This window comes from Triticum urartu, chromosome 2 (assembly GCF_003073215.2).
Source record: "Triticum urartu cultivar G1812 chromosome 2, Tu2.1, whole genome shotgun sequence".
Classification (NCBI taxonomy): domain Eukaryota; kingdom Viridiplantae; phylum Streptophyta; class Magnoliopsida; order Poales; family Poaceae; genus Triticum; species Triticum urartu.
In genome coordinates, this window is record NC_053023.1 from 5008375 (window position 1) to 5036362 (window position 27988).

The 27988-nt window shown below is 45.8% G+C and overlaps 2 protein-coding genes across 2 annotated transcripts; one reads left to right on the forward strand and one right to left on the reverse strand.

The window, feature by feature from the left end:
- Positions 1 to 13770: 13770 nt before the first annotated feature.
- LOC125534688 lies at positions 13771 to 16446 on the forward strand. The gene is made up of 7 exons (XM_048697843.1): positions 13771 to 13833; positions 13954 to 14187; positions 14311 to 14358; positions 14687 to 14812; positions 14903 to 15215; positions 15552 to 15632; positions 15863 to 16446. Exons 1-5 carry the CDS (start codon positions 13771 to 13773, stop codon positions 15098 to 15100), a joined length of 669 nt encoding a protein of 222 aa, XP_048553800.1. The 3' UTR covers positions 15101 to 15215; positions 15552 to 15632; positions 15863 to 16446.
- A 277-nt stretch (positions 16447 to 16723) lies between these two features.
- On the reverse strand, positions 16724 to 27308 carry LOC125534691 (bidirectional sugar transporter SWEET3-like). Its single transcript, XM_048697844.1, has 5 exons — positions 27013 to 27308; positions 18751 to 18867; positions 17491 to 17857; positions 17089 to 17217; positions 16724 to 16991 (listed from the first exon to the last, which is right to left on the reverse strand). Exons 1-5 carry the CDS (start codon positions 27306 to 27308, stop codon positions 16851 to 16853), a joined length of 1050 nt encoding a protein of 349 aa, XP_048553801.1. The 3' UTR covers positions 16724 to 16850.
- Positions 27309 to 27988: the final 680 nt, after the last annotated feature.

The window sequence follows — 27988 nt, forward strand, 5'->3', positions numbered from 1 at the left end:
TGGCGAAATCGAAGCTCAGACGATGGAGCGCGAGAGAAGTCCATGACGAACAGGTCTCCGGTACACATGTCCATGGCATTCTGATCATGGTGGATGGGTTTGGCGTCTCGGTCCCCGGAGGTGATGGTGCGGCGGAACCGGAGCTCACAACAATGTAGCCTGGGACAAGTCCATGACGAAACGGGTCACCGATGTACAGGTCTCGATGCGATCCTTGTCTGGGTAGACCATCGAATATGGTGTCTAGCTTAGATAAGGCACCCACCACGACGAACAGGTCCTTGGCGTACATGTCCCAACGTACAAGTTCACAACATCTTCGGTGTACAGGCAGGGCCGGTCCTGCGATTTTAGGGGCCCGGGGCAAGACAACATAAAGGGGCCCTAAAAGCATAAAATTTTGAGTATTCTTTTCCATATTTTGATTGCAAAGAAACACTCAGAGCACTAACTTATGTTGCCATGTCATCTCAACTATCAAAAAAAATCAGGGTCATAAATATTCACAGTAAAAGTTGTCAATGACACTTATATTTTTTGTACTATTATTAGGTGAGTTAGTGTTAGAATTGTAGTTATACACGGTCTCTTATATTGTATTGCCTTCTAATTGTACATGTATTCTCTTATAAATATAATACAAAAGCCACCCCTGGAGGGTACGGCACTTCATCCAAAATATTCTAAACCTAATATGGTATCAGATTAGGTCGTGATTAACTCACGCTTCCGCCGCCACCGCTACAGCCGCCACCGCTGCCGCGATGTCCTCCACTACCGCCCCCTCCTCAAGCTCCTCGTCTGGGTTTTCTCTTCCTGCAACCCTCTCGACGCTGCTTGCCGGTGTCACAACTGCTGCTGGGACGTCCGCGTCGTTCCCATCGTTCCCGATCGGGACGGTTGCTGCTGGCCCAATGTTCTCTCAGCTGCCGGGCCATGCTTTCTTCAACACCAACACCGTCACGCCGGCACTCCCCCCTACTGGGTCTGCCTCGTCCGCCATCATCAACCACGGAGGGCTCAACTCCCAGATCGGGCAGCTCCTGCCTAGCTACTCCAACGGACCTGCTGCATCGTCCATCGTCAACCACGGGGGGAGGGCCTATGCCAACTCCCAGATCGGACAGTCCATGCCTGCCTCGGCTCTACCCGACCTCGCAGTCCAGCCGGCAGGCGAGGCGCCTCAGCCGCCTCCGTTTCACTTCGGCCATCTTCTCACCGTCAAGCTCTCGGCTGATAACTACCTCTACTGGCGTGCGTAGCTCCAACCTCTCCTTCGCAGCCATTATCTCGAGGGTTTTATTGATGGGACATTGCCTTGCCCCGCGCAATTCGTCTCACAGACTACCACTGCCGGTACTCATGTCACGGGTGCTCAACTCGGCGTACCGAGCCTGGATGGCCCAAGATCAAGCGATCCTCTCCGCCATCCGGTCCTCTCTCACCGACGCTGTGTCCGGCATGGTTCTCTTTGCCACCACGTCTCAGGATGCGTGGTCCATTCTTGATGGGAGTTTTGCATCTCAGTCCACAGCACGCTCTATGGCGATTCGTGGTCAACTCCAGGATTTGAAGAAACGGGATCTCAGTCTACTTCAACAAAATCAAGTCTCTCGCCGATACGCTCACCTCCATTGGCAAACCGCTCGGCGATGAGGAGTTTACTTCATATGTGCTCAACGGTCTTGATAGTGACTATGACTCTCTTGTTGAGGCGGTCCATGGCCGTGAGACACCGATTGCTCCTCGCGATCTCTATGCTCGTCTTCTTGGAACGGAACAATGCATCGAGACTCGTCGGTCTGCAGAGGTCTACCTTGATACTTCCTCTGTCAATGCGACGTACCGAGGTGGCGCTCGCTCCAACTCTGGTGGTCGTCCCAACAACCGCACCACCGGCAAGCCACCTCTTCTTACTACCCCACCACAGCATCAGGCGCCGGCTACCAATGGCGCCAATGGTGGTCGCCAAGGAGGCCAAGGTGGCTCCTCTCGCTCGGGCTGTCCAGTGTGTGGCAACCAGGGCAACCGTCCTCCTTGTCAGTTGTGCGGCATTCCCGGTCACCTCGCCTCCCGCTATCATAAACGCTTCAAGCGTGATTTTCTTGGCATTGGCAATGATGGGCGCAACAATGAGCGTCAAGCAGCCATGGCGACACAAGGGCACACCTCTTCCTACCCGGTTGATCCTAGCTGGTACATGGACACCGGTGCTACGGACCATCTAACGAGCGAGCTCAACAAGCTTGGTGCGTATGAGCCCTACCAGGGCCATGACAAGGTTCATACAGCAAACGGGTCAGGTATGCATATCTCTCATATTGGTCAAACCTCTATTCCCACATCTACATCTCGTCAACTTCAACTCTCTAATGTTCTACGAGTTCCAACTGTCACGCGTAATCTTTTGTCTGTCCCTCGACTTACTTATGATAATAATGTCTCTGTTGAATTTCACCCTTTCTATTTTTTTATAAAGGACCGAGCAACACGGGACATACTTCTTAGAGGTCGCTATCGTGGTGGTCTCTACTCTTTGGATCTGCCACACATGTCTCAAGTCTTCAGTGGGGTTCGTGTTTCGTCGTCTCAGTGGCATTCCCGTCTTGGTCATCCGGCTACTCCAATAGTGCGTCATGTTTTTCATCGGCATGAACTTCCCATGGTGTCTAGTAATAAAGAAATAGCAGTGTGTGATGCCTGTCAACAGGGCAAGAGTCATCAGCTTCCGTTTTCTTCGTCGAGTCGAGTTGTCAATAACCCTCTAGAGATTGTGTTTTCGGATGTATGGCGCCCTGCCCAAATCTCTGTTAGTGGTCATAACTATTATGTCAGTTTCATTGATGCTTATAGTCGCTTTACATGGTTTTATCTTCTTAAGCGCAAGTCTGATGTGTTCAATATATTCATTCAGTTTCAATCACATGTTGAACGACTTCTCAAGCATAAAATTATACATGTTCAATCGGACTGGGAGGGTGAATATCGTAATCTCAACACTTTTTTTCAGAAGCTTGGGATTTCTCATCGTCTGTCTTGCCCTCATACACATCAGCAAAATGGTGCTGCTGAACGCAAACACCGTCATATTGTTGAAACTGGTCTAACCTTGCTTGCTCATGCTTCGGTTCCTTTCCGTTTTTGGAGTGATGCCTTCTCTACTTCCTGTTTTCTTATTAACCGTCTCCCTACGCGTGTGCTTAATTTCAAAACTCCTCTTGAAGTCCTCCTTAACGAAGTTCCTAACTACACTTTTCTCAAGGTGTTTGGGTGTGCTTGTTGGCCACATCTCCGTCCCTACAATAGTCGTAAGCTTAAGTTCCGCTCAAAGAAGTGTGTTTTTTTTGGCTATAGTTCTCTTCACAAAGGCTATAAGTGTCTGCATGTACCCACTAATAGAGTCTATATCTCGCGTGATGTCATCTTTGATGAGAACTCTTTCCCGTTTTTCAATCTTTCCACATCATTTGACGTACCACAGTCCTTGCGTCCCACCAATTTTTCTTCTGACCAATTTGAAGATGTTGCATACTCGCCTCTTTTGTTGTCTAATCATGATGCAGGTACTAGTCGCGGCGCTCGACTTGAACTTCTGGATGATTTGGACTCTCAAAACAGTCCTATGTGCAACATGCGTACACATGCACGTAGTCCCATCCATGCTGATGGCCGTGCCCCATCCATGCTGATGGCACCGGCATGTCACAGGAGCCTGGGCACTCCTTGTCGTGCGGGTCTTCCCTGCCTGGGACACCGACTGGCCCGCCCCCGCATGGGGCCTCATCGCCAGCTAGGCCGCCCCCACACGGGGCCTCCTCACCAGCTGGGACGCCCAGACCTCGGGCCTCCTCGCCTGCTGGACCATCCACGCCTGGGCCTTCGTCACTCGTTGGGTCGCCACCGCCTCGACTGTCCACTTCAGCTGAGCAGTCTGCACATGGGACCTGGTCACCGCATGTGATGCCTGAGTCGTCGCCTGGTGTTTCTTCTGGTGATTCGTCCGGTATTTCATCTCCAGTTGCCACGCCTGCTCCATCTCCTGTACAAGCAACAATGCCACCACCTGCTCCGGCTCCTGTGATCTCAAGACCTCACACTCGCAGTCGCAGTGGCGTTTTTTGTCCCAAGAAGCGCACTGATGGCACGGTTGCCTGGCTTGCAACCTGTATGGCTCATGCAGTCTCGGATCCCACGTCTGAACCCCGACATTATCAAGCTGCTATGAGTATTCCACACCGGCGGACTGCCATGGAACAAGAGTACCATGCTCTACTTCAAAATAAAACATGGCGTTTGGTTTCTCCTCCTCCTGGTGTTAATATCATTGACTTCAAATGGGTGTTTAAAGTGAAGAAGCATTCTGATGGATCCATTGAGCGCTACAAGGCACGTCTGGTTGCTAAAGGTTTCAAACAACGCCATGGTCTTGACTATGAGGATACTTTCAGTCCAGTTGTCAAACCCACTACCATCCGTCTCTTGTTATCTCTGGCAGTTACACGTGGCTGGTCTCTCCGACAATTAGATGTCCAGAATGCTTTTCTTCATGGTGTATTAGAGGAGGAAGTTTATATGAGGCAGCCCCAGGTTTTGTTGATCCTGACCATCCTCATCACCTTTGTCGCTTGGACAAAGCACTCTATGGTCTGAAGCAGGCTCCCCGTGCTTGGCATGCTCGTCTTGCGACTGCTCTCCATGCTCATGGTTTTGTTCCATCGACGGCTGATACATCATTGTTCCTTTTCCAGCGCTCCGATGTCACCGTCTATCTTCTGGTTTATGTTGATGACATCATTCTTGTCAGTTCCTCGGTGCATGCTGCTGATCGTCTTCTGTCAGCTCTTCGTTCTGAGTTTGCTATTAAGGACCTTGGAAAGCTTCATTATTTCCTAGGATTGGAGGTTGCTCACACTTCTGATGGACTTTACCTCACTCAGAAGAAGTATTCCTTGGACCTCTTACGTCGTGCTGGTATGCTCAAGTGCAACCCCTCCTCCACACCCATGTCTGCTACTGACAAGCTTTCTGCTGTTCATGGTGATCTTCTATCTCCTGATGATGCTACTGAGTATCGTAGTCTTGTTGGTGGCCTACAGTATCTCACTATCACCAGACCAGATATTGCCTTTGCGGTCAATCGTGTTTGCCAATATCTGCATGCACCTCGCGACTCGCATCGTACAGCAGTCAAGCGCATACTTCGTTATGTTCGCCTGACAGCCTCTTATGGATTGCATCTTCGGCCTGCTACCTCTGGCGTTCTTTCTGCTTTTTCCGATGCAGACTGGGCAGGCAATCCTGATGATCGGCGATCCACGGGGGGATATGCAGTCTTTTTTGGCTCTAACTTGATTGCTTGGAGTGCCCGCAAGCAGGCCACGGTATCTCGCAGCAGTACAGAGGCTGAGTATAAGGCTGTGGCTAATGCAACTGCATAACTTATTTGGGTACAGTCTTTGCTTCGTGAGCTGCGAGTACCTCAGCGACAGCCACCGATTCTTTGGTGTGATAATATTGGCGCTACATACCTTTCTTCCAATCCGGTATTTCATGGGCGAACAAAACACATCGAGGTTGATTACCACTTTGTCAGAGAACGTGTTGCACAGAAACTACTCCAGATCAAGTTCATCTCCTCTAAAAATCAACTTGCAGACATCTTCACCAAGCCGTTGCCGTTACCTTTGTTTGAGAACTGTCGGCACAATCTCAACATGCGGAACACGGTTGAGATTGAGGGAGGGTGTTAGAATTGTAGTTATACACGGTCTCTTATATTGTATTGCCTTCTAATTGTACATGTATTCTCTTATAAATATAATACAAAAGCCACCCCTGAAGGGTACGGCACTTCATCCAAAATATTCTAAACCTAATAGTTAGTATCACTTTCGTGATTACTCAATATATTCTCATCCATACTAGTTTGTTCTTCAACCTTAACATAGCTAATTACTTTGAAATCCCAGTAGTAGAAATACTCATTTATGTTCTAAAAAATATCAAAGCTCCTTTGGGGGACACAATCAACACAATGCATGTTTTTTGCCCTTACTAGATGGATACTGGCAATTTTGCTAATTAGCACACAAACGTATAAAACAAGAAATTAGGAAGACTACTAAATAAATAAAAATGCTAAGAATTGTAGGGAATTAGGTACCTGGATGGCTAGAAAATTAGAAATTGCAAGACTTTGCTGCTGCATACGAGTCAGGAACAAACATCAGACTTCCTGTTTACTAATCCCAATCAACACAACAAATAGGAGTGTGAGAAAGAGAGATGTAAGGGAATGGTTTTCACGGACGAATGGAAGATCTGGCATTTGTGTTGAAGAGGAGGTTAATGGGAATCTGAAAATAGGAATATAATATCGTATCATGTCCAACAGCAGAAAATCACAATTAGACGAGGCCGGCGGGGCGTCGTGGACCTTGGCATGGCTGATTTGTTGCCTATTGCAGAAGAGACGGAATAGAAGCCGAGAAGACTACGCCATGCGCGTCCGGCAAGCACAGAAGTAATCAAATATTTTTCCATACGATGCACGATGGATGAGAAGTAGGCGATCCGTAACATCCTTTGCTTTTTTTCGAGAATCTATGAATCTGTTATGGCCTACGCACGTATAGGAAACCAAGCCATCGGGGGCCCCTTCATCCTCGGGGGCCCGGGGCGGCCGCCCCCTCTGCCCCCCCTCAGGGCCGGCCTTGCGTACAGGTCACCCTTTGGTGTAGCACCTGGCCAAGGCGACGCGGCCCTCTACGACGTTATCTCTTCACAAAATCTCCAGGCGGCGTATTTGACAAAACAGACTGCCATTGAGTTGTCATCCAATCAAGTCAGGCGCGCGCACCATGGCGGACAGGTCCAAACATACAAGTCCATGGCGTCGCCGGCGTACATGTCGCTCTTTGGTGTAGCACCAGCCCAAGGCGACGCAGCCTCTACGACGCCACCTTTCCACGGCCCTGTGAGCAGCCCCTTTGTCTTGGTGGACCGCCGAATACTCGGCATCTAACCGATACGAGGTGCCAACCACCCCGGCCACGCCGATGTGGGTGTGCGCCGGTTTTACACCGACGTCGATCTTCCCAAACTATTACTCCCGCAAGGCATAGCCCCTTGAACACCCCGATGAAGCAACCGGTCGTCGAGAAGTCCAAGCCGAGCGCAACCCATGCTTTCCCGACAACAACTACTCCAACGCCGCCAAGACCGACGAGGCACGACGGCGAGGGCGGGCGCGGCCACCGCCAAGGCCAAGCTACATGCGGCGCGTGTACCGATGAGGACACGGGCTCTGCCGCCGCCCACACACATCACCATCATCATGCATGGAGAACGTGAAGCGAAGACGACGAAGATGACCACACAGCTCAATCGGAGGTATCCTGCGAAGCAACCCGCGGGAGTAACTAATCAGGAGCCTTCCGAGGCCCCGGGAACCAGAAGACCGCAATCGCCACAGTCAGGCTGGCCGCGCTAGTAGGCCACGGAGCGCATTCCTTTGTTCAAGGATCTTGTACTTTTGTTCTCTTCATTGAGATAAATAAAATACATGTTTCCCTACTATGTTTTCTTTGTGTACCACGGTACACGCCCGCATGTTTTTTTCCCCGGCATATGAGAGAAATACACTCCCTCTTCCCTTCTTCGTGGAGTACTAAGATATTTTTCTCGTGTCAAACATGATGCATGAATTCTTCTAATGCATTTAATTATACTCAAATATTCTAGGGTTGTGACATGGGCTTACACTGGACTACACTCGGTTCAAAGTGACTCTGATGCACTGGAAGCAGGGCCGTCCTGAGTTTTCGGGGGCCCGGAGCGAACCTAGAACCCAGGGCCCTTTAGTATAAACAACAACATAATAATAAATATATGTACATAGGAGATGTAACAAAAACCATTTCAACTGCGTTCAAAAGCAATACTCATATCAAATTACAGATGAATATATCTTAGTAATTTTTTTTATAATATTCTACGATGCATCATTATCAATCTCATCCAGTAATTTTAATTGCATGATGCATGCCTTATACTAGGTGACATGAGGTGCCAAAATTTAAATAAATAATCGCTAATTTGAAACTAGCTGGAATCTACCAAATTACTAAATAAATTGATAAAACCTTAGCGGTTATAAAGTCGAACTCACACTACAATGCACGGAGCCAAATAATATGTCACTTAACAGTGTCCAATTAGTCGACGATCATAAATGTCCTATTGCAATAATGATGACACGATCGTGATCCATAAATTAGAAACTGTTAAGGCATAGGCTTGTAGGATACCTTCTTTGGTGGATACCTTCTTTGGGTGGTTGCGTGGACAGCGGGAGAGAGCCGACTGCCACCGAGCGTCCCTATGGCCTCCTTGATGTTGTTTGCTTGGCCTGTTCATAGTGGCCGCAGCGGCTGCAGGCGCTACGATGACACGAGGTGATGGCGTCATGGGCAGGGAAAAGTCGATGCGGTTAGACGAGGCGATCGAGGGATTAGTTATAACAGAAGGCAATCACACCAATTAGGCGAAAAATCATTCACATGCCATCTACGAGCGTCGTGCATGCGTGATGGGGGTGGGATTGTTGGAATCCGGACGCTCAGTTACGGTATCCCGCTGCTATTTAGGCCAGGCCCAACACGGCAGCACACACAAGATTGCATTTCCCCCTCTAAATGCAAGCTTAATCTACACGCTCTCTCAGTTCCGAGGGGCCGGGTGGCCGCCCCCCCATCAGGGCTGGGCCTGACTGGAAGTGATTAATGCATGCTCTGGACAAGATAGAATCTACGCAGATTGTTTTATTTTAGCTGGGATGATTGGTTATGTTCAATTCCTGCATTGTCTGAGGGAAGCCAACGAGGTGGCACATAGCTTCGCTAAATATGCTTTAGATAATAATCTTGCTTGTAATTGGGTCGACGAACCACCTTGCAAACGATGTTACTATTGTACCAATGACGGCATTCCCTCAAAAAAAGTGGCATTAGTGGCCTAATGCAGCACTAATCCAGCTCATATTTAGAGTAGATAGTATAGTTCTATGGTTAAACAACAGCTAGCGTGGGAGATTGCAGATTATTGGTTCGGTTGGTGATATGGCTTGATTCTCAGGCCCGCTTTACAAGGTAGGATATTGATCGTTGCCTTTTACCAAAAATGAAAAGTTTCACGAATTTTAAAATTTCAACTTAAAAAAAAGTCCAAAGTTTTGAAAAAGATCATTAATTTTAAAAACGTTTATGAAATTTGGAAAAATTCACGAATTTGAGAAAAGTTCACGAATTATAAAAAAAAGACTTGGAAAAGTTTGTAATTGGAAAAAAGTTCATAAAATAAAAAAATTCCTGAATTTTAGAAAAGGTTTAGAAAATTTTGAAAATTTTTCATAATTCTTTTTAAAATATCATGAATTTACAGAAAGGTTTCAAAATTTAAAAAAATTCATGAATTTGAAAAAGGAAATTAAAATAGAAAACCAAAAAAATAAGAAAAAGATAACCGAGCAAAACTAGTGCTGGAGAAAAACAAAAAAAATGTGAAATGAACTTGGTTTTCTTTTTTAAGAAAAAAAAAGAGCAAAAGGGAGACTAAATGGGCCGACTCACTTATGAAACCATGCAATGTGCGCCACATAACGTTTTGTACTCTAAGCGCCAAACAAGATCTAGTGTGAGAAGATGTCACCCAACTGACAGTGGGTCGGGTGGACTGTCCGGACTCCTCTTGTCGTCCCCTCCACCAGGTTTGGTTCCGGTCTAGGGGATTAGAGGTGTCCGCTCGTGTCCATGGGACAACTGAGGGATAACATTGGAGGCATAAGGTGTCCAGACTATCCACTTGGAAACATATAAGGGCAACTCAAACACGAATCACCAAATCATATGGCTTCAAATGTCCGCGAACATATCTAGACGTGTTCACAATGATAGGGGTGGGGGCCATCCAACCGCAAGCACCAGATGCACACCCCTTTTACTGAAAAAGATAGAATAAAACAAAACCAAATGTCCGCCTCTAGTCCAGGTTCACTTTGACAAATGTATCTAGATGAATAACAATTCAACCACACATTTAAATTCTAGAGCACCGCATGTTCAACAAACTTTTTAAATACATCGATCCCAAAAGCAAAAGAACTGGATGTTTGTGCCAAAGACCTCATATTCTCCACTCCTCAAAAGCGGGCTCCATCTCAAGCTTCCTCTGCTCTAGCCGAAACTTCTTCATAGGCACGTGTTGATGCAGTTGCTATGCCGATTGAGCTTCATTCAACAATGCATCAATGTGAAGGGTTTGCCCTCCGTCGTTTGGACAACACACAATGTTGTGCGCGCTAGACACTGACATAATCAACAAGTTACAATATTGAGATAAACTATTGAAATGGCCGACACAAGAGCACTAAAAATGCAAAAACATATATACGAGCTCTTTGAGTGATGAGCCCTTGGTCACCTTTTTTGCACTTGTGCATAAGCACTGTAACACTTTGTTGATGACCTTTTGAATGGTGTACCATCACGGAGCAGTGACTTTGCATTACAATCATCACTACTAGAAAAAAGGCTGTTATTGGCGCATTAGTTTTTGCTATTAATGATGCATTATAGATGCGCCACTATTAACACGCCACTAGTAACAAATAGTTATGGTGCGCCATTAGTATCCCAAATAATAGTGGTGCATCACATAGTACGCCATTACTATGCCTAGAAGTGCGCCATTACTATCTGACTTAGTAATGGCACACCACATAAAAGTGCGTCATTACTAACAATTTTTTTATTTTTTTTTTCAAATTTTTTTACCCCAACACCAGCTCATTTAACAGGCACTTGTTGATATATATCTATCATATCAATCCTATTAAACCTTGTTGATGTCTAGGACTTTGTTCATGTTCAAGAGTGACGAAATTTTGAAAAAATATTTCAAACTTCCCGGTCATATTACGTATCATATTTTGAACATTTTTTTCCAAAAAAAAAATTCAAAACAATTTTTTTCGTGTTTCTAGTGGCGCACCTAAAAGCCCCCCTCTAGATCTTAAAAGACCCGTATCTTTTATTCTGTTACTTTTCGAGTAGATGATTTTTCATATAAAAACTTTTTAATCCGAGTTCGTATGCAAAAGTTATGCCCATTTTACTAAATCCCACAGGGATTTTGTAAATAAAGTTGAAATTCATATTTGTAAATTTTCCCAACAACTAGACCAGATATCACATGGAAAACTTAATTTTTTTTTTATTTTTTTGACATTTACACCATTTTCTTTTTAAAAAAAAACTGAAAAGGCGTTCAACGAAGGGGGGGGGGTGTGCATTTAGTAATGACGCATCTTCACAAAGTGTGCCATTACTATGTGTATGACTTGGTCAAACCTTGATCAAAGTTAGTAATGGCGCACTTTGTATAGGTGCGCCATTACTAAGTTTGACATAGTAATGGCGTAATGGCGCACCTATGCAAAGTGCACCATTACTAAGTTTGACCAAGGTTTGACCCAGTCATACATATAGTTATGGCGCACTTTGTAAAGGTGCATCATTACTATGTCAACTTAGTAATGGCGCACATATACAAAGTGCGTCATTATATGTGTATGACTGGGTCAAACCTTGGTCAAACTTAGCAATGGCGTATTTTTCACCTGGTGCGCCATTACTGTTTTGGTTACTAATGGCGCACCTACACATGGTGCGTCATTACTACTATTTAGTAATGGCGCATCACATGTATAGTGCGTCATTTGTGTTCATATTGGCTATAGCTGTTTTTCTAGTAGTGCATGGTCACTTTCCATGCTATAGGACGCGTAGGAATTTTGCTCATTGAACACATCCTTAAATCTGACGAACACATTGATGCTATCCATACCAGAGGTATCAATTTCAGAGAATCCGTCATACTCCTTGAGAAGAACAACATAATCCCCGAAAATCCAAGGATCCTCTTCCATTGCCCTTATCCGGCCACCCAAACATTGAAATTGCATTGTAAGAATATTTGGTTCAATTGCTATGAATTTAACATCTCGAGCCAATTGCCACTCATAATTCATCGTTTGCATAAACGAATTCTGTTTGAAGGGCTTGTTTCTACAAACCCTACCAATCACAATCCACTACGCAGCAACCTTGCTACCGAAAGGGAGCAACTGGATAATGAGATTGAAGAGCACCGTAGAGTGCTAAACAACCAGTTGAGAAGTGTTAGAACAATGGACGCTCCAAAGAAAGAAGCGGCGCATTCGCGCTACCAGAGAGCGCATAGAGGGTTTGGAGGAGAGGCAGGAAGCGCTGCGGGTCAAGCAACAAGTGCTCTTTATTCGTCTAGCATCTCGCTAGAATAGAAGAGTCCGTAGACTCTTTTTAGTTTTCTTGCACTTTTTTAGCACGACATACTGGCTACACCTTGTGTTGTTAAGATTTTGCGAGCTGGCTGTAATCCCGAAACTTTGGAATAAAACTTTTTGAATACCGTTGTTTTTAGTTGGAGCTGAAATTAAGGGAAAGTTTAAGGTGATACCGAGTCTTAGGTGATATCATGATACTTCATCCTTTTCGGTTTATAAGGCTTATCTGAACTTTTTTTCCCCAATTTAAAGGGCTCATCTCCATCTCTTTTTTAGTTTCCAAGGCGCATTAAATTTCTACATGCAAGAATTAAAAAGAAACACACCAATGAATGTAATGTTCCTACTTATCTAGTAGCCAAAGTATGCATGCACTGCAATTAATCCAAATTAATGCATGAGTTTAATTGAGGTAGTTTTGTAAAGTACGAGATACATTCCTCCACTCAGAAAATATCTTGGTTGATGAGATTTCAGATTTGAGCCCTATGATGTACGGGTGCTAAGGCTACCATGTAGACGAAAAAAATCTGATGTGACAGGTAATTAAGAGGAGAGAGATGAGTGTGGTGACCCCAGGAAGAAATAATGCCAAGCACATGAACCTAGGCAAAACACTTAAATGAAAGAAGCCCACCAATACATGAAAAACTTTAGTTGCTAAATCATTAAATGAAGGATGCTTACCTAACAACAAGTTAAGCACCTATGCATTAAGGGCTTTAGTTGCTAAAGTATTTAATGTGCTTAGCACCTCATCTTAGGCTGCTTCCAATGCATGGGTGCTTAGATGAGGTGCTAAGCACATTAAATTGCTTAGCAACTATACTCCCCAATGCATAGGTGCTTAGCTTATTATTGCTAAGCTTACTTCATTTAATGATTTAGCAACTAAAGCTCTTCATGTATTGGTGGGCTTTCTTCCTTTAAATGTTTTGCCTAGGTTTATGCGCTTAGCATTGTTTCTTTCTGGGATCATGACACTCATCTCTCTCCTCTTAAATAACTCGCCACATCAGATTGTTTGCCTACGTCGAAGGCTTAGTACCTGTACAAGGTGGAGCATTGGGAGGGGCCTTAGCACCAATGCATTGGAAGTGGCCTAAACCGGAAAGGAGGGAGTACAACCTTCTCACGGTATCTGAGGAGCTGTTGTACCTACGCACAATTGTAAGACTCTTGAATGACATTGTTGCAAAATGTTCAAGAGCTACCAGGAGCCATCGGATCTGAGATCCAACGGCTGGTGCAGCCCCTGAAATTATAGCCGAGCCGAGGGAGTATGGGAGCCCGGGCAGAGAAGGGAGAGACAGACAGACAGACGGGGCCACCCCGCAGTAGTTGCAGCCACTATTCTTCTTCTTCTCCATTTCCTCTATCGTCTCCAAATGCCAGCCTCGTCGTGTCATCCCCCAGGCCGGAGCGCCGCCGCCGCCGCCGCTCCAATCTCTGTACGTGCTAGTGGTTTCTCCCGCCTGATCCAGCGGCGGCAGTGTGGGATCCTATCGAGAAACCCTCGGCGCGCTGATATTAGATTAATAACCTGATGATTATTTTCTTGGATTCCGCAGGTGCCGTCCATGGAGAATGTGAGTCTGCCGGGCCTCCGCTCCGCTGCTGACCGCCGCGTAATCGCCCGTTGCGCCCCGGTGGCGCGGCCGGCCTGGTCGCCCCTCCGCCGCAGCAGCTGGGCCTGGGCGCACCGGCCCTTCGGGCGGCTGCTTCCCCTGGGGCTGCACGCCGTCGGCCTATTCGCCCTCCGCCTTCAGCTCTCCCACGGGGAGCGCTATGCCTGCTGCACTCTGGTATGCCAGCGTTTCAACAGCCAATGCAGACCATGCCACTGTCTCCCATGGGGACACCTTCCTCCTATAACTCTTCCAGCTGTTGACTCTGATAAAGGTTTTGCAATGCAACTGTCTCTACAGGGAGACCGTAATGATCATGCGGACTGTATACTTTCAAGTGGCGTTGCTGTATCCTTTCCTGTCAAGTTGCTTATGCACTGGTCTCCATCTCTTCATTTCAGTGAGAAAGTTGACACTAGTACATTACAAACGATAACTTAGAAAATGTCAAAGGAGCACCTTTCTCAAGGTTTCCTTTGCTCTTAGTTTGGTGATAGCTAGATCCATGAATATGGTTTGTCAGTAGAATAAGAACTGGGAGAGATCTAAGTCGCTTCTTTTTTCTTGGCAAAGCACCTCCTGCATATGATGTTGGATGTTGCCTTCTGCCATTGGGCTTTTATTTGCGCAATATTATTTACGAGTGTGATTCTTCCGTCCTTAATCACCATCTGAGATACATCATCTTCTGGCGAACGACGTATCAGGGTGCATACGGCAGCTGCGCCTGTGGTCACAGATCTTGGTGAAATGTATCGTCAAGCAGATACTGGTGCCATTGTGTCAGTGTTGGCTAGAATTGGTTAATACTAGATCGATGCTCTCCCCTTCCATAAATGTCAATATACGACTCTGATCACTTTATAGCTTACTAATTATCACTATCCTGCAGCTGTTGAAAACTCAGTCTGATAAGCTGGACAGTGTTCGACAACAATTACAGTTAAAGCTTGTGAGAAGTTTAAAGGAATACTGGAACCTATATGTTGTACAACATCAGATAGGAGGGAGACTGATATATCCAGAATCATTAAGATACGTGCCATTATACATCCTGGCCTTTCCTTGCTCTGCGTGGTGGTTATGCTGATGTCCCTCTTGATGAACGTTGTGCTGCTGGTTTCAGTATGATGATACTGCCTGAAAGAAGGCCGCTCAATTATATTTATCCATCTCTGTAGAGGCTTGATGAAGTATTGACAATGGTATGCAGTATTTCCTTGGCACGGAACTGATTAAGTGCCGCTTGTAGACTTGTTACTTTCAAATTTATCCATCTCTGTAGAGGCTTGATGAAGTATTGACAGAACCAGTATAAGAAGTTAAACTGATTAGTCTGCTTAGTTAGTTCGGTAGGACCTCGACCCATTTACTGTTTCCTGCTTTAAAAGTAAGTTTATATTATAGTTTGTAGAGCCGACACGCATAGTAACCATTAAATGAATTTGAGTTGATTTTAATGGTATATTCGAAGTTAACATTTCATTTAATCTAGTCTATGCATTGTTTTTTCTAACTGAAATAAATGTCATGATTTTCAGGAACCAAATAGGATTGATGGGCCCTGAAGCGGTTCCCATTATATCTTCTTGGCGATGGCTTCACCTTTGTAGTATGGTTAGGTAGGATGCTTCGATCTGAGCTCATGAACGACATTCTTGGAGTCAGCTTGGCAAACTTCCCTGATTTATCAAAGATATCCTTGTTTACTCTTTGGTAAATAGTATAGTCTTGACTTTGGTATGCTCTTGGATGAGAATCCAGTATTTTAGTTAATGAAAAGCTCACTGTTAACATGTAATACAATACCACTTCTGATTTGTGCTTCTTGCTGATATCGGGTATCTTGCAGATTCAGTTGAGAGAATGTGACAACAGTCAGTCAAGAAACTTCATGACAGTACTAAGAGCCCTAAGGGAGAGGGATTCTTCGTGTTACCATCTACCCCTCGTGGTACGGCAATGCTAGCAGCCCAGATAAGGCTTCTTGCTTCTGCTTCTGTCCAACCTTGTCGAGGATCAGATGGCTGGAACAAGCGGTTACATGGGCTGGATACTCCAAGTTCACCGCCAAACACAAAGCTCGTGATGATGCACGGTGGATGGACCGGAAATTTTGTTTTTGCGTAAACTGCTGCAAATTCAGTTGCTGCCAGTCCTGGAGCGCCCTCTTAACCATTGGAACAAAATGGCAAGCCAGCCGTGCTCTGCATATGCCTTCCTGTTAGCAGCAGCGAGTTCGCTCGCGGCGAGCAATACAAACTTTATGGTTAATATTTTGATCTTGCGATTATTTTTGGTGCCGAGAAAAGGATACAGCTGTTGTATCAAACTAATTAGCCAGCACCTTTGGTAAATTGTACAAGCGTTTGGTGTCTTTAGTGTAGGGGTTTGTACGCATTCGTATCGTCGATAATTTTAGTTACAAAGATTGTGTAAACTCTTGTTTAACTGTTGTGTACTGGTCTGGATGCAATGGGAAGCGCCTTTTTACTCTGTTTTGTGCTGTAAGTGACAGAAAGAATCAACCGCGGACCATAAAAGAATAACACAAGCACAACTCTATGCTGGATGATATCTGGAATTCTGGATTAAATATAAGCTCACATGGGAGCACACTGTGGCTGAATGTCTGACATAATTCTCATGATAATATTTGAATTAACATAAGCTCGCAAGGGAGCATAACTCTGTCTGAATGAGTGTTATAAGTCTCATGATAATATTTGAATTAACATAAGCTCGCAAGGGAGCATAACTCTGTCTGAATGAGTGTTATAAGTCTCATGATGTCTGGCATAGCATAAGCTCATAAGTTTTTCAAAGTCCTCCGTCAGCTCCTAGACGGGGGACTCGAACATCTTGCGGAGCTCAAACCCGAAGTTGCGGACGTCATCATGGAAGATGGATGGTGGCTCACGGTGGGCAATGTACACGGCCACATAGGCGAGCAGGATCACGGCTCCAATGAAGTTGGGCACCTAGTATTCATTTCATCATACAATCAATCAACAACAATCATCACACAAAACAAAAGCTAGCGGCGATGAGATAAGAGAAAGTAGGGTGTATTCGTACCGCCATGTACAGATCCGGTGTGGCCTGCAGAGACGCGCAGAAGCCCGAAGTGATGGCGTTGACAAATCCCAGTAGCACCTCGTACAAGGGATCCATGTTATCCACCAGCTTCAGATTTGCTGCTTCCACCTGCAGTGAAAATGCAAATTTTGTGAACAAGCTTCCTATTCTTGAAGTTAGTGATAGTTGAATATGAGCTTGTTGTGTTGCAGATTACATGTTTCAGCCATCTAGGACAAGCTTCCTATTCTTGAAGGTAATGATGATCCATGTTAACCATGTTGCAAATTTTGTGAATATATATACTCTGTTGCATGTTGACCCAATTTGTACATGTATGAGCAATTCAGAACAAGCGTCGTATTCTTGAAGTGAGTAATACTTGAATATGAGCTTGTTAACCATGTCAAAAATGGCGAAGCCGTAGGCGAGCAAGGCTGCGATGGCCACGACGAAGGAGACGAAAGGTGTGCCGACCACCTTAGTGAAGACAAGGCAGGGGAGGACGGCCGACGCTAGGAGGACGGGGGCGAGTGCGTAGAGGGCATGGCGGCGCACCGTCCCGACCGCAAACCAAGCGAAGGCACCCACATAGATCAGCTGGAGTAGTGTTGAGGCGCCGTTGATCGCCAAAGACGCGACGGCGTCGGGGTACTGCGGCAGTGCATACATGAACATGGCGACACTGCTGAAGAGCGTGAGGATATGCCCGTAAGACGTCCGGTCACCTACGCCCTTGTCCATGAAGATTGGCACCAAGAAGGTGAGGCTGCAAAAACACAGGTATGTACAACCTCTGTAAGTATCTATGAGTATTTCACAATCAGGGGAAAGCAGATAATTTAAGGAATTTAAGCATAGTAACTACAGTACGATGAAGTGCAAAGCAATACACAAGAGACTGGCACAAGGCGGGGATGCAACAGTGACACACTTGCATGGCAGAACCACCCAAGAAACTGAAATAAAGCTCACAGTTTGCGGCATCTAGCTCCAGCAAATCCTTGCGGCATGGCATTGGCAGCAGCCAGCAGGACGAGCCAAAGAAGCATGCTTTGGTACAGGGCAGCACCAAACTTCCGGCGATCCGGCCGGCGAATCCACGACGGCGCACCTGTCTCTCAGGATGCCAGTAGGACGCAAAGGGTGCGCCGGCGCATCGATGATGCCGTGATACTCACAAATTCAACGAAAGCACAAATCGGCCAACCACGCCGTCGATCAGTTCGCAAGGCACAAATTGGCCTCCGTCCGTCCGTCCGTCCGGAGAAGGCACAACGGGCAGCAATGAAAGGAAAGCTGCCACCTTTCGGACCAACCAAGACCTACGCCGGCCGAGTGCTTGCTCGGCGGACGCACATCTGCGCGCACCGCCGGATCGGTCGATGCACCCCCGGCCAGGCATGACGGCGAACCAAGAGAAGTGAAAAAAAGTCAGACTTTTGAAGCCGACCGGCCCCAGCCCCAACGCGGCCGGCCGGCGAACACACACCTACACCTACAGGTAGCGCCCCCACTGAATCGAATCCATCCAAGGCACAAGGCAGTAACAGAGAAACATACGGAACCCGATCGACCGGCCCCTGGTAATAGGCAGCAACATGCACAAGCACAGCACATGATCGGAGACGGGAGGGGAGATCGAAGGAACAACACACTCACATGGGCGCCAGGGAGAGGATGAAGGCGACGCCGTTGCCAAGGATGGTGAAGCCCGTGAGCACCACCTCCGCCGCCTTGGTACCCCGGCCAGCAGGCCCTTCCCGCCGACGCCGGGCACTATGTACGACGGCATGGTTTCCTCAGGCTCGGTGGGGAAAATGGAGGGGGTGGGGAGAGAGGCAGGGCACGCGGGGGTTTATGAGGAGGGGGGTTTGTGGCTGGGGCTCCGGCCGCCGGCCTCTCCCACACGCCGCGCGCCACCCATCTTTTTTCTCTTTCACAGTCTGCTTTTACTTTAATGACGATATCAAATATCACTACGTATGCCAATTCGAAATTCGAAGGGAAGCCACGAGCCCGCGCGATTTTCATTCCCTTTCCCGTGTGTCCAACGGCAATCTGGTACATCAATCGCTACTATGATTATTCAAAGTGCAGATTTTTCACTTGCACTAATAGAAAACGGGACTTTGGTTCAGGCCAGGCCAGCCCATTAGTCCCGGTTCTGTCACGAACCAGGGTTAATGAAGGCATACGTCCCGGTTCGTAAGCTCAGGGGGGCGGTTGGGGCTCGGGAGGCATTGGTCCCAATTCGTCTGGACCCATCTGTCCCGATTCTAAGCAGGCCCGTACGGGAGGCATGTGCAGGGTGTGCACTGGCACAGGGCCCTCAAAAAATGGGGCCCTCAAATTAGTTCTTCAAGTTATGTTTACGGGGCCCCCAAACTTATCTAGAGTAGGCAAATTCGTTTGAAAACTATGTACAGAGAGCATTTACTCCATGGGAGTCTCCCTACTCCACACTGTTTTCCCCTCGTCTCTCCTCCCCAAATTATTTTTGGGGAGTTGGGGACTCTGCTCAGCATTAGTTAGGCTGGTCATACTGGGGAGTAACTTATACTAGTGTCATGCATATGACACTAGTCTAAATTACTATTTTCATAGTGCAAAGTAACATAGTAGTAGTGTCATAGATTGCTCCATTTATTAACTCATAGACTCAATATTTCTTGGGAAGCGCTATGTGATGGTAACATAATATGTTACTCCAAACACCTCTCTCTTCATTAACTAGGTGCCACATAAGCAAACTTGTTTTGGGATGTGTTATGTTACTAGTTAAGTTACTCCCACTATGACTAGTCTTACATAGAGATGCATGTTACGGAGTATGACAGTACTTGGGTCTTGGGGGCGGAGTCAAATACTCATTCATGTGTTAAGTACAATATTGGCATACAAATGTTTCTCTAAATTTAAAAGTTGCATGTCTTTTGCATTGAGACGCATATTCATCCGACAACGAGTCCAATAATGTGCTTTTGGTGGCATAAATCATCTTTTTCACTAACATATTTCCGCAGTAGATAAATTGAAGACCTAAAGACTCAATGCCCACACCTTACAAATTCGGGTAGAGGGAATACAATATATCACTTTTAAAAACTAAGCATCCACAATTTTACATATTTTTAACATATACTTCTTGAAAAAGGTTAAGATTAGTTCTAAATTTTTTTGGCCTGTATGTTAAAAATGACTAGGACCTAGACTCAGATTTTGCACAGGGCCCCCAAATTCTCAGGTAGGGCCCTGGTTCTAAGCACGAACTGGGACCAATGGGCCTCGCTCCTGGCCCACAGACATTGGTCCCGGTTTGTGCCTAGAATCGGGACAGAAGGGGTGCCTATATATACCCCTCGCCCGTGAGCAGAGCACTCCACAGTGCTTTGTTTTTTCTGGGCGGCGAGGGAAGAGCTTTGTGGTGCTCTAACTCATCTCCTATGCGCATGAGATGTTCGATGAAATGTGCGAGCCACACTAGTTAAGCTTTCTCCTCTCGAAGCTCGACCTCCAAGCTCCATTATATTTTCCCCGAGATTTGTCTAGGTTTAGCGGTCCGTCACGTCCCGTCCCCGTCTTCATCGCCGTCGATCGCCCACGCCGATCTGGTCGCCGGCATCACCATGGTGAGCCTCTTGTTGTTATCTTCTTTTTGAAAGAAAAAAATAATTCTTACTTGTATGATTAGATAGATACCTGTCTAATTTTCTTACTTTTATTATTGCTTGTTATTATATAGTATGATGATTTTGGTATCCGCCTCCGTCGGCCCTCGTCCTGTCTATGATTCGGATATAGTATATATTATCTTTTATAACTATTTGGTTCATTTATTGTTTATGACAATTATGCCGACCAACATGACATAGATTTTATTTATCTAGGAGGTATGTGAACCGGAAATTTCAACCAACCCTATTGTCGAGAGGTTAAATTTAGTTGAAGAAGAAAACAATTACTTGAAGAAGAAAATATAGAAAATTGAGAAGGAGAAGATGATATTGGAGTTGCATGTTGCGGATGTCGTCGATGATCACAAGATCAAGATGGACGCAATGCGTTTGAAGATTAGAAAGGTTAGAAAATATGCCATTCATACCGAGGCTTGGTATCATTATACCGTTGGATCAATTGTTACCTTGGTTGCGATTATGATCGCATTTGTCGTTGCATTGAAATGTTTTACCTAGTTTCAATATATGGTTTAATTAGATGCTCTGGAGAGCTATATGTTGTTCAATGAAAACTATGTATGTACTTTGGTTTAATTGTGATGATGAACTTCTATTAATTTGGTCACTTATTGATATGTCTCTAACGTATCTATAATTTTTGACTGCTCCATGCTATATTATTTTCTGTTTTGGACATTATTGGGCTTTATTATTCACTTTTATATTATTTTTGGGACTAACCTATTAACCGGAGGCCCAGCCCAAAATTGCTGTTTTTTTGCCTATTTCAGAGTTTTGTAGAAAAACAATATCAAACGGAGTCCAAACGGAATGAAACCTTCGGGAACGTGATTTTTGGAACGAACAAGATCCAGGAGACTTGGACCCTATGTCAAGCAACCAACAGGGAAGCCACGAGGTAGGGGGGCGCGCCTACCCCCCCCCCTCCCAGGCGCGCCCTCCACCCTCATGGGCCCCCTGTTGCTCCACCGACGTACTCCTTCCTCCTATATATACCTACGTACCCCCAAATGATCAGATACGGAGCCAAAACCCTAATTCCACCGCCGTAACTTTCTGTATCCACGAGATCCCATCTTGGGGCCTGTTCCGGAGCTCCGCCGGAGGGGGCATCAATCACGGAGGGCTTCTACAACAACACCATAGCCTCTCCGATGATGTGTGAGTAGTTTACCTCAGACCTTCGGGTCCATAGTTATTAGCTAGATGGCTTCTTCTCTCTTTTTGGATCTCAATACAATGTTCTCCGCCACTCTCGTGGAGATCTATTCGATGTAATCTTCTTTTGCGGTGTGTTTGTTGAGACCAATGAATTGTGGGTTTATGATCAAGTTTATCTATGAACAATATTTGAATCTTTTCTGAATTTCTTTTATGTATGATTGGTTATCTTTGCAAGTCTCTTCGAATTATCAGTTTGGTTTGGCCTACTAGATTGATCTTTCTTGCAATGAGAGAAGTGCTTAGCTTTGGGTTCAATCTTGCGGTGTCCTTTCCCAGTGACAGTAGGGGCAACAAGGCACGTATTGTATTGTTGCCATCGAGGATAACAAGATGTTTTTTTATCATATTGCATGAATTTATCCCTCTACATCATGTCATCTTGCTTAAAGCGTTACTCTGTTCTTATGAACTTAATACTCTAGATGCATGTTGGATAGCGGTTGATGTGTGGAGTAATAGTAGTAGATGCAGGCAGGAGTCGGTCAACTTGTCTCGGATGTGATGCCTATATACATGATCATACCTAGATATTCTCATAACTATGCTCAATTCTGTCAATTGCTCAACAGTAATTTGTTCACCCATGTAAAATATTTATGCTCTTTAGAGAAGCCACTAGTGAAACCTATGGCCCCCGGGTCTATCTTACATCATATTAATCTTCCAACATTTAGTTATTTTCATTATCTTTTATTTTACTTGCATCTTTATCATAAAAATACCAAAAATATTATCTTATCATATCTATCAGATCTCACTCTCGTAAGTGACCGTGTAGGGATTGACAACCCCTTATCGCGTTGGTTGCGAGGATTTATTTGTTTTGTGTAGGTGCTAGGGACTCGCGCGTAGCCTCCTACTGGATTGATACATTGGTTCTCAAAAACTAAGGGAAATACTTACGCTACTTTGCTGCATCACTCTTTCCTCTTCAAAGGAAAACCAACGCAGTGCTCAAGAGGTAGCACTTATCCATCCATGATGTTCTGTAATGGTTTTGACACACTTAATTATATATAATGCACGCAGATGAACCGGCAATGGATGTACGGTGACAGACACACCTCCAAGTACGTTAAGGGCGTGCATAGATTTCTCGAAGTGGCTGAGGCAAACAAGCAGAATGGTTTTATGTGCTGTCCATGCCCTGTATGTGGGAATGCGAAGTCTTACTCTGACCAGAAAACCCTTCACACCCACCTGCTTTATAAGGGTTTCATGCCAAACTATAATGTTTGGACCAGGCACGAAGAAATAGGGCTTATGATGGAAGACAGCAAAGAAGAAGAGGACGATGACAACTATGTGCCCTCGAAATATGGTGATGCTACAACGGGGGAAGCTGCTGAAGATCAAGAGGAACCATACGATATTGTGCCCAATGATGATCTCCGTCGGGTCATTGTTGATGCAAGGAGACAGTGCGAAAGTCAAAAGGAGAAGCTGAAGTTCGATCGCATGTTAGAGGATCACAAAAGGGGTTGTATCCCAATTGCGAAGATGGAAACACAAAGCTCGGTACCATACTGGAATTGCTGCAGTGGAAGGCAAATAATGTTGTGCCTGACAAAATATTTGAGAAGCTACTGAAAATATTGAAGAAGAAGCTTCCAAAGGATAACGAATTGCCCGACAGTACGTACGCAGCAAAGAAGGTCACATGCCCTCTAGGATTGGAGGTGCAGAAGATACATGCATACCCTAATGACTACATCCTCTACCGTGGTGCGTACGAGGATTTGAATGCATGCCCAGTATGCGGTGCATTGCGGTATAAGATCAGATGAGATGACCCTAGTGATGTTGACGGCGAGCCCCCCAGGAAAAGGGTTCCTGCGAAGGTGATGTGGTATGCTCCTATAATACCACGGTTGAAACGTCTGTTCAAAAATGAAGAGAGTGCCAAGTTGATGCGATGGCACAGAGAGGACCGTAAGAAAGAGGGAAGTTGAGAGCACCCGCTGACGGGTCACAGTGGAGAAAAATCGAGAGAAAGTACTGGGCTGAGTTTGCAGGTGACGCAAAGAACGTATGGTTTAGTTTAAGCGCGGATGGCATTAATCCTTTCGGGGAGTAGAGCAGCAATCACAGCACCTGGCCCGTGACTCTATGTATGTATGACCTTCCTCCTTGGATGTGCATGAAGCGGAAGTTCATTATGATGCCAGTTCTCATCCAAGGCCCTAAGCAACCCGGCAACGATATTGATGTGTACCTAAGGCCATTAGTTGAAGAACTTTTACAGCCGTGGAATGGAAACATTGTACGTGTGTGGGATGAGCACAAACAGGAGGAATTTAACGTGCACGCGTTGCTGTTTGTAACCATCAACGATTGGCCCGCTCTCAGTAACCTTTCAGGACAAACAAATAAGGGATACCACGCATGCACACACTGTTTAGCTGACACCAAAAGTATATACCTGGAGAAATGCAGGAAGAATGTGTACCTAAACCATCGTCGATTTCTTCCGACCAACCATCAATGTCGAAAGAAAGGCAAGCATTTCAAAGGCGAGGCAGATCACTGGAAGAAGCCTGCCATGCGTACCGGTGATCACGTACTTGCTATGGCAATGATTTACACATAATCTTTGGAAAGGGTCCCGACGGACTATGTGTTCTGAATGACGCTGAGGGACACGCACCCATGTGGAAGAAGAAATCTATATTTTGGGACCTACCCTACTGAAAAGACCTAGAGGTCCGCTCTTCAATCGACGTGATGCACGTGACGAAGAACCTTTGCGTGAAACTGCTAGGCTTCTTGGGCGTGTATGGGAAGACAAAAGATACACCAGAGGCACGGGAGGACCTGCAACCTTTGCACGAAAAAGACGGCATGCCTCCAAAGCAGTATGAAGGTCTTGCCAGCTACGCTCTTACCAAAGAAGAGAAGGAAATCTTTTTTGAATGCCTGCTCAGTATGAAGGTCCCGACTGGCTTCTCGTCGAATATAAAGGGAATAATAAATATGCCAGAGAAAAAGTTCCAGAACCTAAAGTCTCATGACTGCCACGTGATTATGACACAACTGCTTCCGGTTGCATTGAGGGGGCTTCTACCGAAAAATGTCTGATTAGCCGTTCTGAAGCTATGTGCATTACTCAATGCAATTTTTCAGAAGGTGATCAATCCAGAAATCATACCAAGGCCAAGGAGTGATATGGCGTAATGTCTTGTCAGTTTCGAGATGGTGTTCCCACCATCCTTGTTCAATATCATGACGCATGTACTAGTTCATCTAGTCGACGAGATTGTCATTCTGAGCCCTGTATTTCTACACAATATGTTCCCCTTTGAGAGGTCCATGGGAGTCCTAAAGAAGTATGTCCGTAACCGCGCTAGGCCAGAAGGAAGCATCTCCATGGGCCATCAAACAAAGGATGTCTATAGGTGTCAAAACCGGCGGATCTCGGGTAGGGGGCCCCGAACTGTGCGTCTAAGGTTGGGACACGATGTTTACCCAGGTTCAGGCCCTCTCTATGGAGGTAATACCCTACTTCCTGCTTGATTGATCTTGATGAATATGAGTATTACAAGAGTTGATCTACCATGAGATCGCAATGGCTAAAACCCTAAAAGTCTAGCATGTATGATTATCATTATCCCTATTGACTAAACCCTCCGATTTATATAGACACCAGAGGGGACTAGGGTTGTACAAAGTCGGTTACAGAGAAATGAATCTTCATATCCGGACGCCAAGCTTTCCTTCCACGCCAAGGAGAGTCCCATACGGACACAAGTGAGAGTCTTCGGTCTTGTATCTTCATAGCCCATCAGTCCGGCCCACGTCCAACATGCCGGACGTCCAAACCAGCTGGCGGCGACGCATGCGAATGACATGCAGCGGTGTGCAAGTAAGCTGAGATATGGCGGCTGATAGAAAATGAAGAAGTTTTGAAGCAACCCGATGAATCGGTTATGGCGACGGCGGCGGCGTTTCATGTTGATTTCGGCGATCGCGACGGGGCCTGAACGTGCTCGATGTCGGGCATAAGGGCGGCGGGCGGTCGCAGGGAGGCGTGCCGGCGAAGATGCAGTGGCGGGGGAGGGGGTGGGAGGATGATGTGGACATGACCATCATAAAAATGTTTACAAATATTACACGACAAATTAATAATCAAGTATTTTTGCTTCTTCGTACACAAGATTTGACTGACATGAATATGATGCTACGCTCATTATTCATTTTATTTTTACTCATCAGGAATAAAGGGACCAAAAGATCAGTTAAAGATGAAGATTACTGTACATTAACTTCAAGCGAAGTAACTTTGCATCCACTGAACCATTACGTGCACATGGACCAAAGGATTTGGAATTTACTTCATGGACTCAACCACGTAGGTGGGCCTCTAGAATTTTTGGTTCCTGCTCCACCACCGTTGGCTCGGTCGGTAATTCAAACGCCGTTGGTAGCCGGATTGTGACGGTCAAATCCCATAAAAATCCTTCGTGGATAGGTTGATCGTGCCGTTGGCTCGGTCCATAATGTCGTGGAGTTGGTTCAGCGAGCGTCGTGGATATCAGTCGTATACGGTTCTCCCTGTAGGGTTGGTAGCCGGATCGTGAGGGTCAAGTCTCACAAAAGTCTCATCGAAAGATCGGGTCCCTAGTTCAGATCAGAGGACGCAAGGGAGAGGCGCCGGATTGGGGATCGGTTGGGTGTGCTTTTACACCTCAAACGCTGGATAGGGTATTGGTTAGAAATACCCTGAACTTGTTGTCCCACATGCCCTCCTTAATTAAAATGCCATGGGGCTCGTCTTTTTTCCTTTTAATAAACCCGGCGGCTAGGGTTCATGAAGGCTCCCCTGTTCCTTTCTTTCAAGTTTATTTTCTTCAATCGACTTCTAGCAATTAAGCACAAATACTATTTAACACAACATTGGAATAGAGAATTTTGAGAAGCAAAATAGTATATTTTTCACCTTCCACACCACACATTGCATGATAGAATCAATCAACATGAAAGTACTAGAATATAGCATTACATCAACGAGTCTATGATCCTCTGTTCCTCTTTAGCAACCTCGTTCCAGTGATGAACTAGGAAGAGTCCCCAGCACACGGAGATGGCCATGCCGGTATACCCGATGACACGCGAGGCGAGGTACACCGCCGGGCCGGGGGTGTACACTTGGAAGTAGGCGAGGAAGAACGAGAAGCCGACGAGCATTACGGCGCACAGCAGATTCCCCCACCATAGATTTCTGCGCCTGGTGCGCTGGTCGGCGTACGCACTGCCGACGCAGTCGCCGGCGGCAAGCGGGTTCTCGAGATCACCCATCACCGATCGATCTGATCTGTGGGAGGATTTGTGGCGATCGGTTTTTTGTGAGTATATATGTTTACAACAAGACCGGCTACTGATTCTTTTTCCGTTTTCTTGTACGTGTAGGTCTCTGAAACCGCCTTGTGTGCGTAATGTCATGTGCGTACACGCCCGTACAATAGGGGATCGACGGTGGCAGCTGATCATTCCCACGGCAGTATAAACAACAGCTGCAACATGTTCGATTTTCTTTGGAACCCTAAAACTCAAGTACTGCTAGAAGTTGGCACGTACGGCTCAAAGTTAGACTAGCACTCACCAGCATAGAAAAAAAAAGACTAGCATTATCTGTATTTATGGTAAAAAAAAAAGAAAGCGTGCTACACGTCCGCTGGCTGATTTTTTTAGAAGATCAACCGGGTCGTGAACCATCAGATCTAGCACATCGAGCGGCCGAGCGACACTTCCACCATTGCAACACATGTACTATTACATATTTTTTTTTACAACAGAGGCCTAGTTGCAGAAGAGTTTCGCAACAAAAGTCTTGTTGTGGTTTCTTTTTCACAACAGAGATCTTGTTGCAGATTGTTTTTTGTAACAGAGGTTTTGTTACAGAAATTTACACAACAAAGCTCTTGTTGTGGTTTTGCTTTCCAGCAGAGATCTTATTGTAGAAAAACAATTTTTTCAAT

What these genes read in the sequence shown, in the direction of transcription:
- LOC125534688 (XM_048697843.1), top strand. Translation starts at nt 13,771, where the DNA reads ATGCCAGCCTCGTCGTGTCATCCCCCAGGCCGGAGCGCCGCCGCCGCC. An exon ending in GCTATGCCTGCTGCACTCTG is followed by an intron (nt 14,188 to 14,310) that starts GTATGCCAGCGT and finishes CTGTCTCTACAG; the next exon opens with GGAGACCGTAATGATCATGC. An exon ending in TACTTTCAAGTGGCGTTGCT is followed by an intron (nt 14,359 to 14,686) that starts GTATCCTTTCCT and finishes TCACCATCTGAG; the next exon opens with ATACATCATCTTCTGGCGAA.
- LOC125534691 (XM_048697844.1), bottom strand. Translation starts at nt 27,308, where the DNA reads ATGGGTGATCTCGAGAACCCGCTTGCCGCCGGCGACTGCGTCGGCAGT. An exon ending in ATCCTCTCCCTGGCGCCCAT is followed by an intron (nt 17,858 to 18,750) that starts GTGAGTGTGTTG and finishes GTGTTTTTGCAG; the next exon opens with CCTCACCTTCTTGGTGCCAA. An exon ending in CACCGGATCTGTACATGGCG is followed by an intron (nt 16,992 to 17,088) that starts GTACGAATACAC and finishes AATGAATACTAG; the next exon opens with GTGCCCAACTTCATTGGAGC.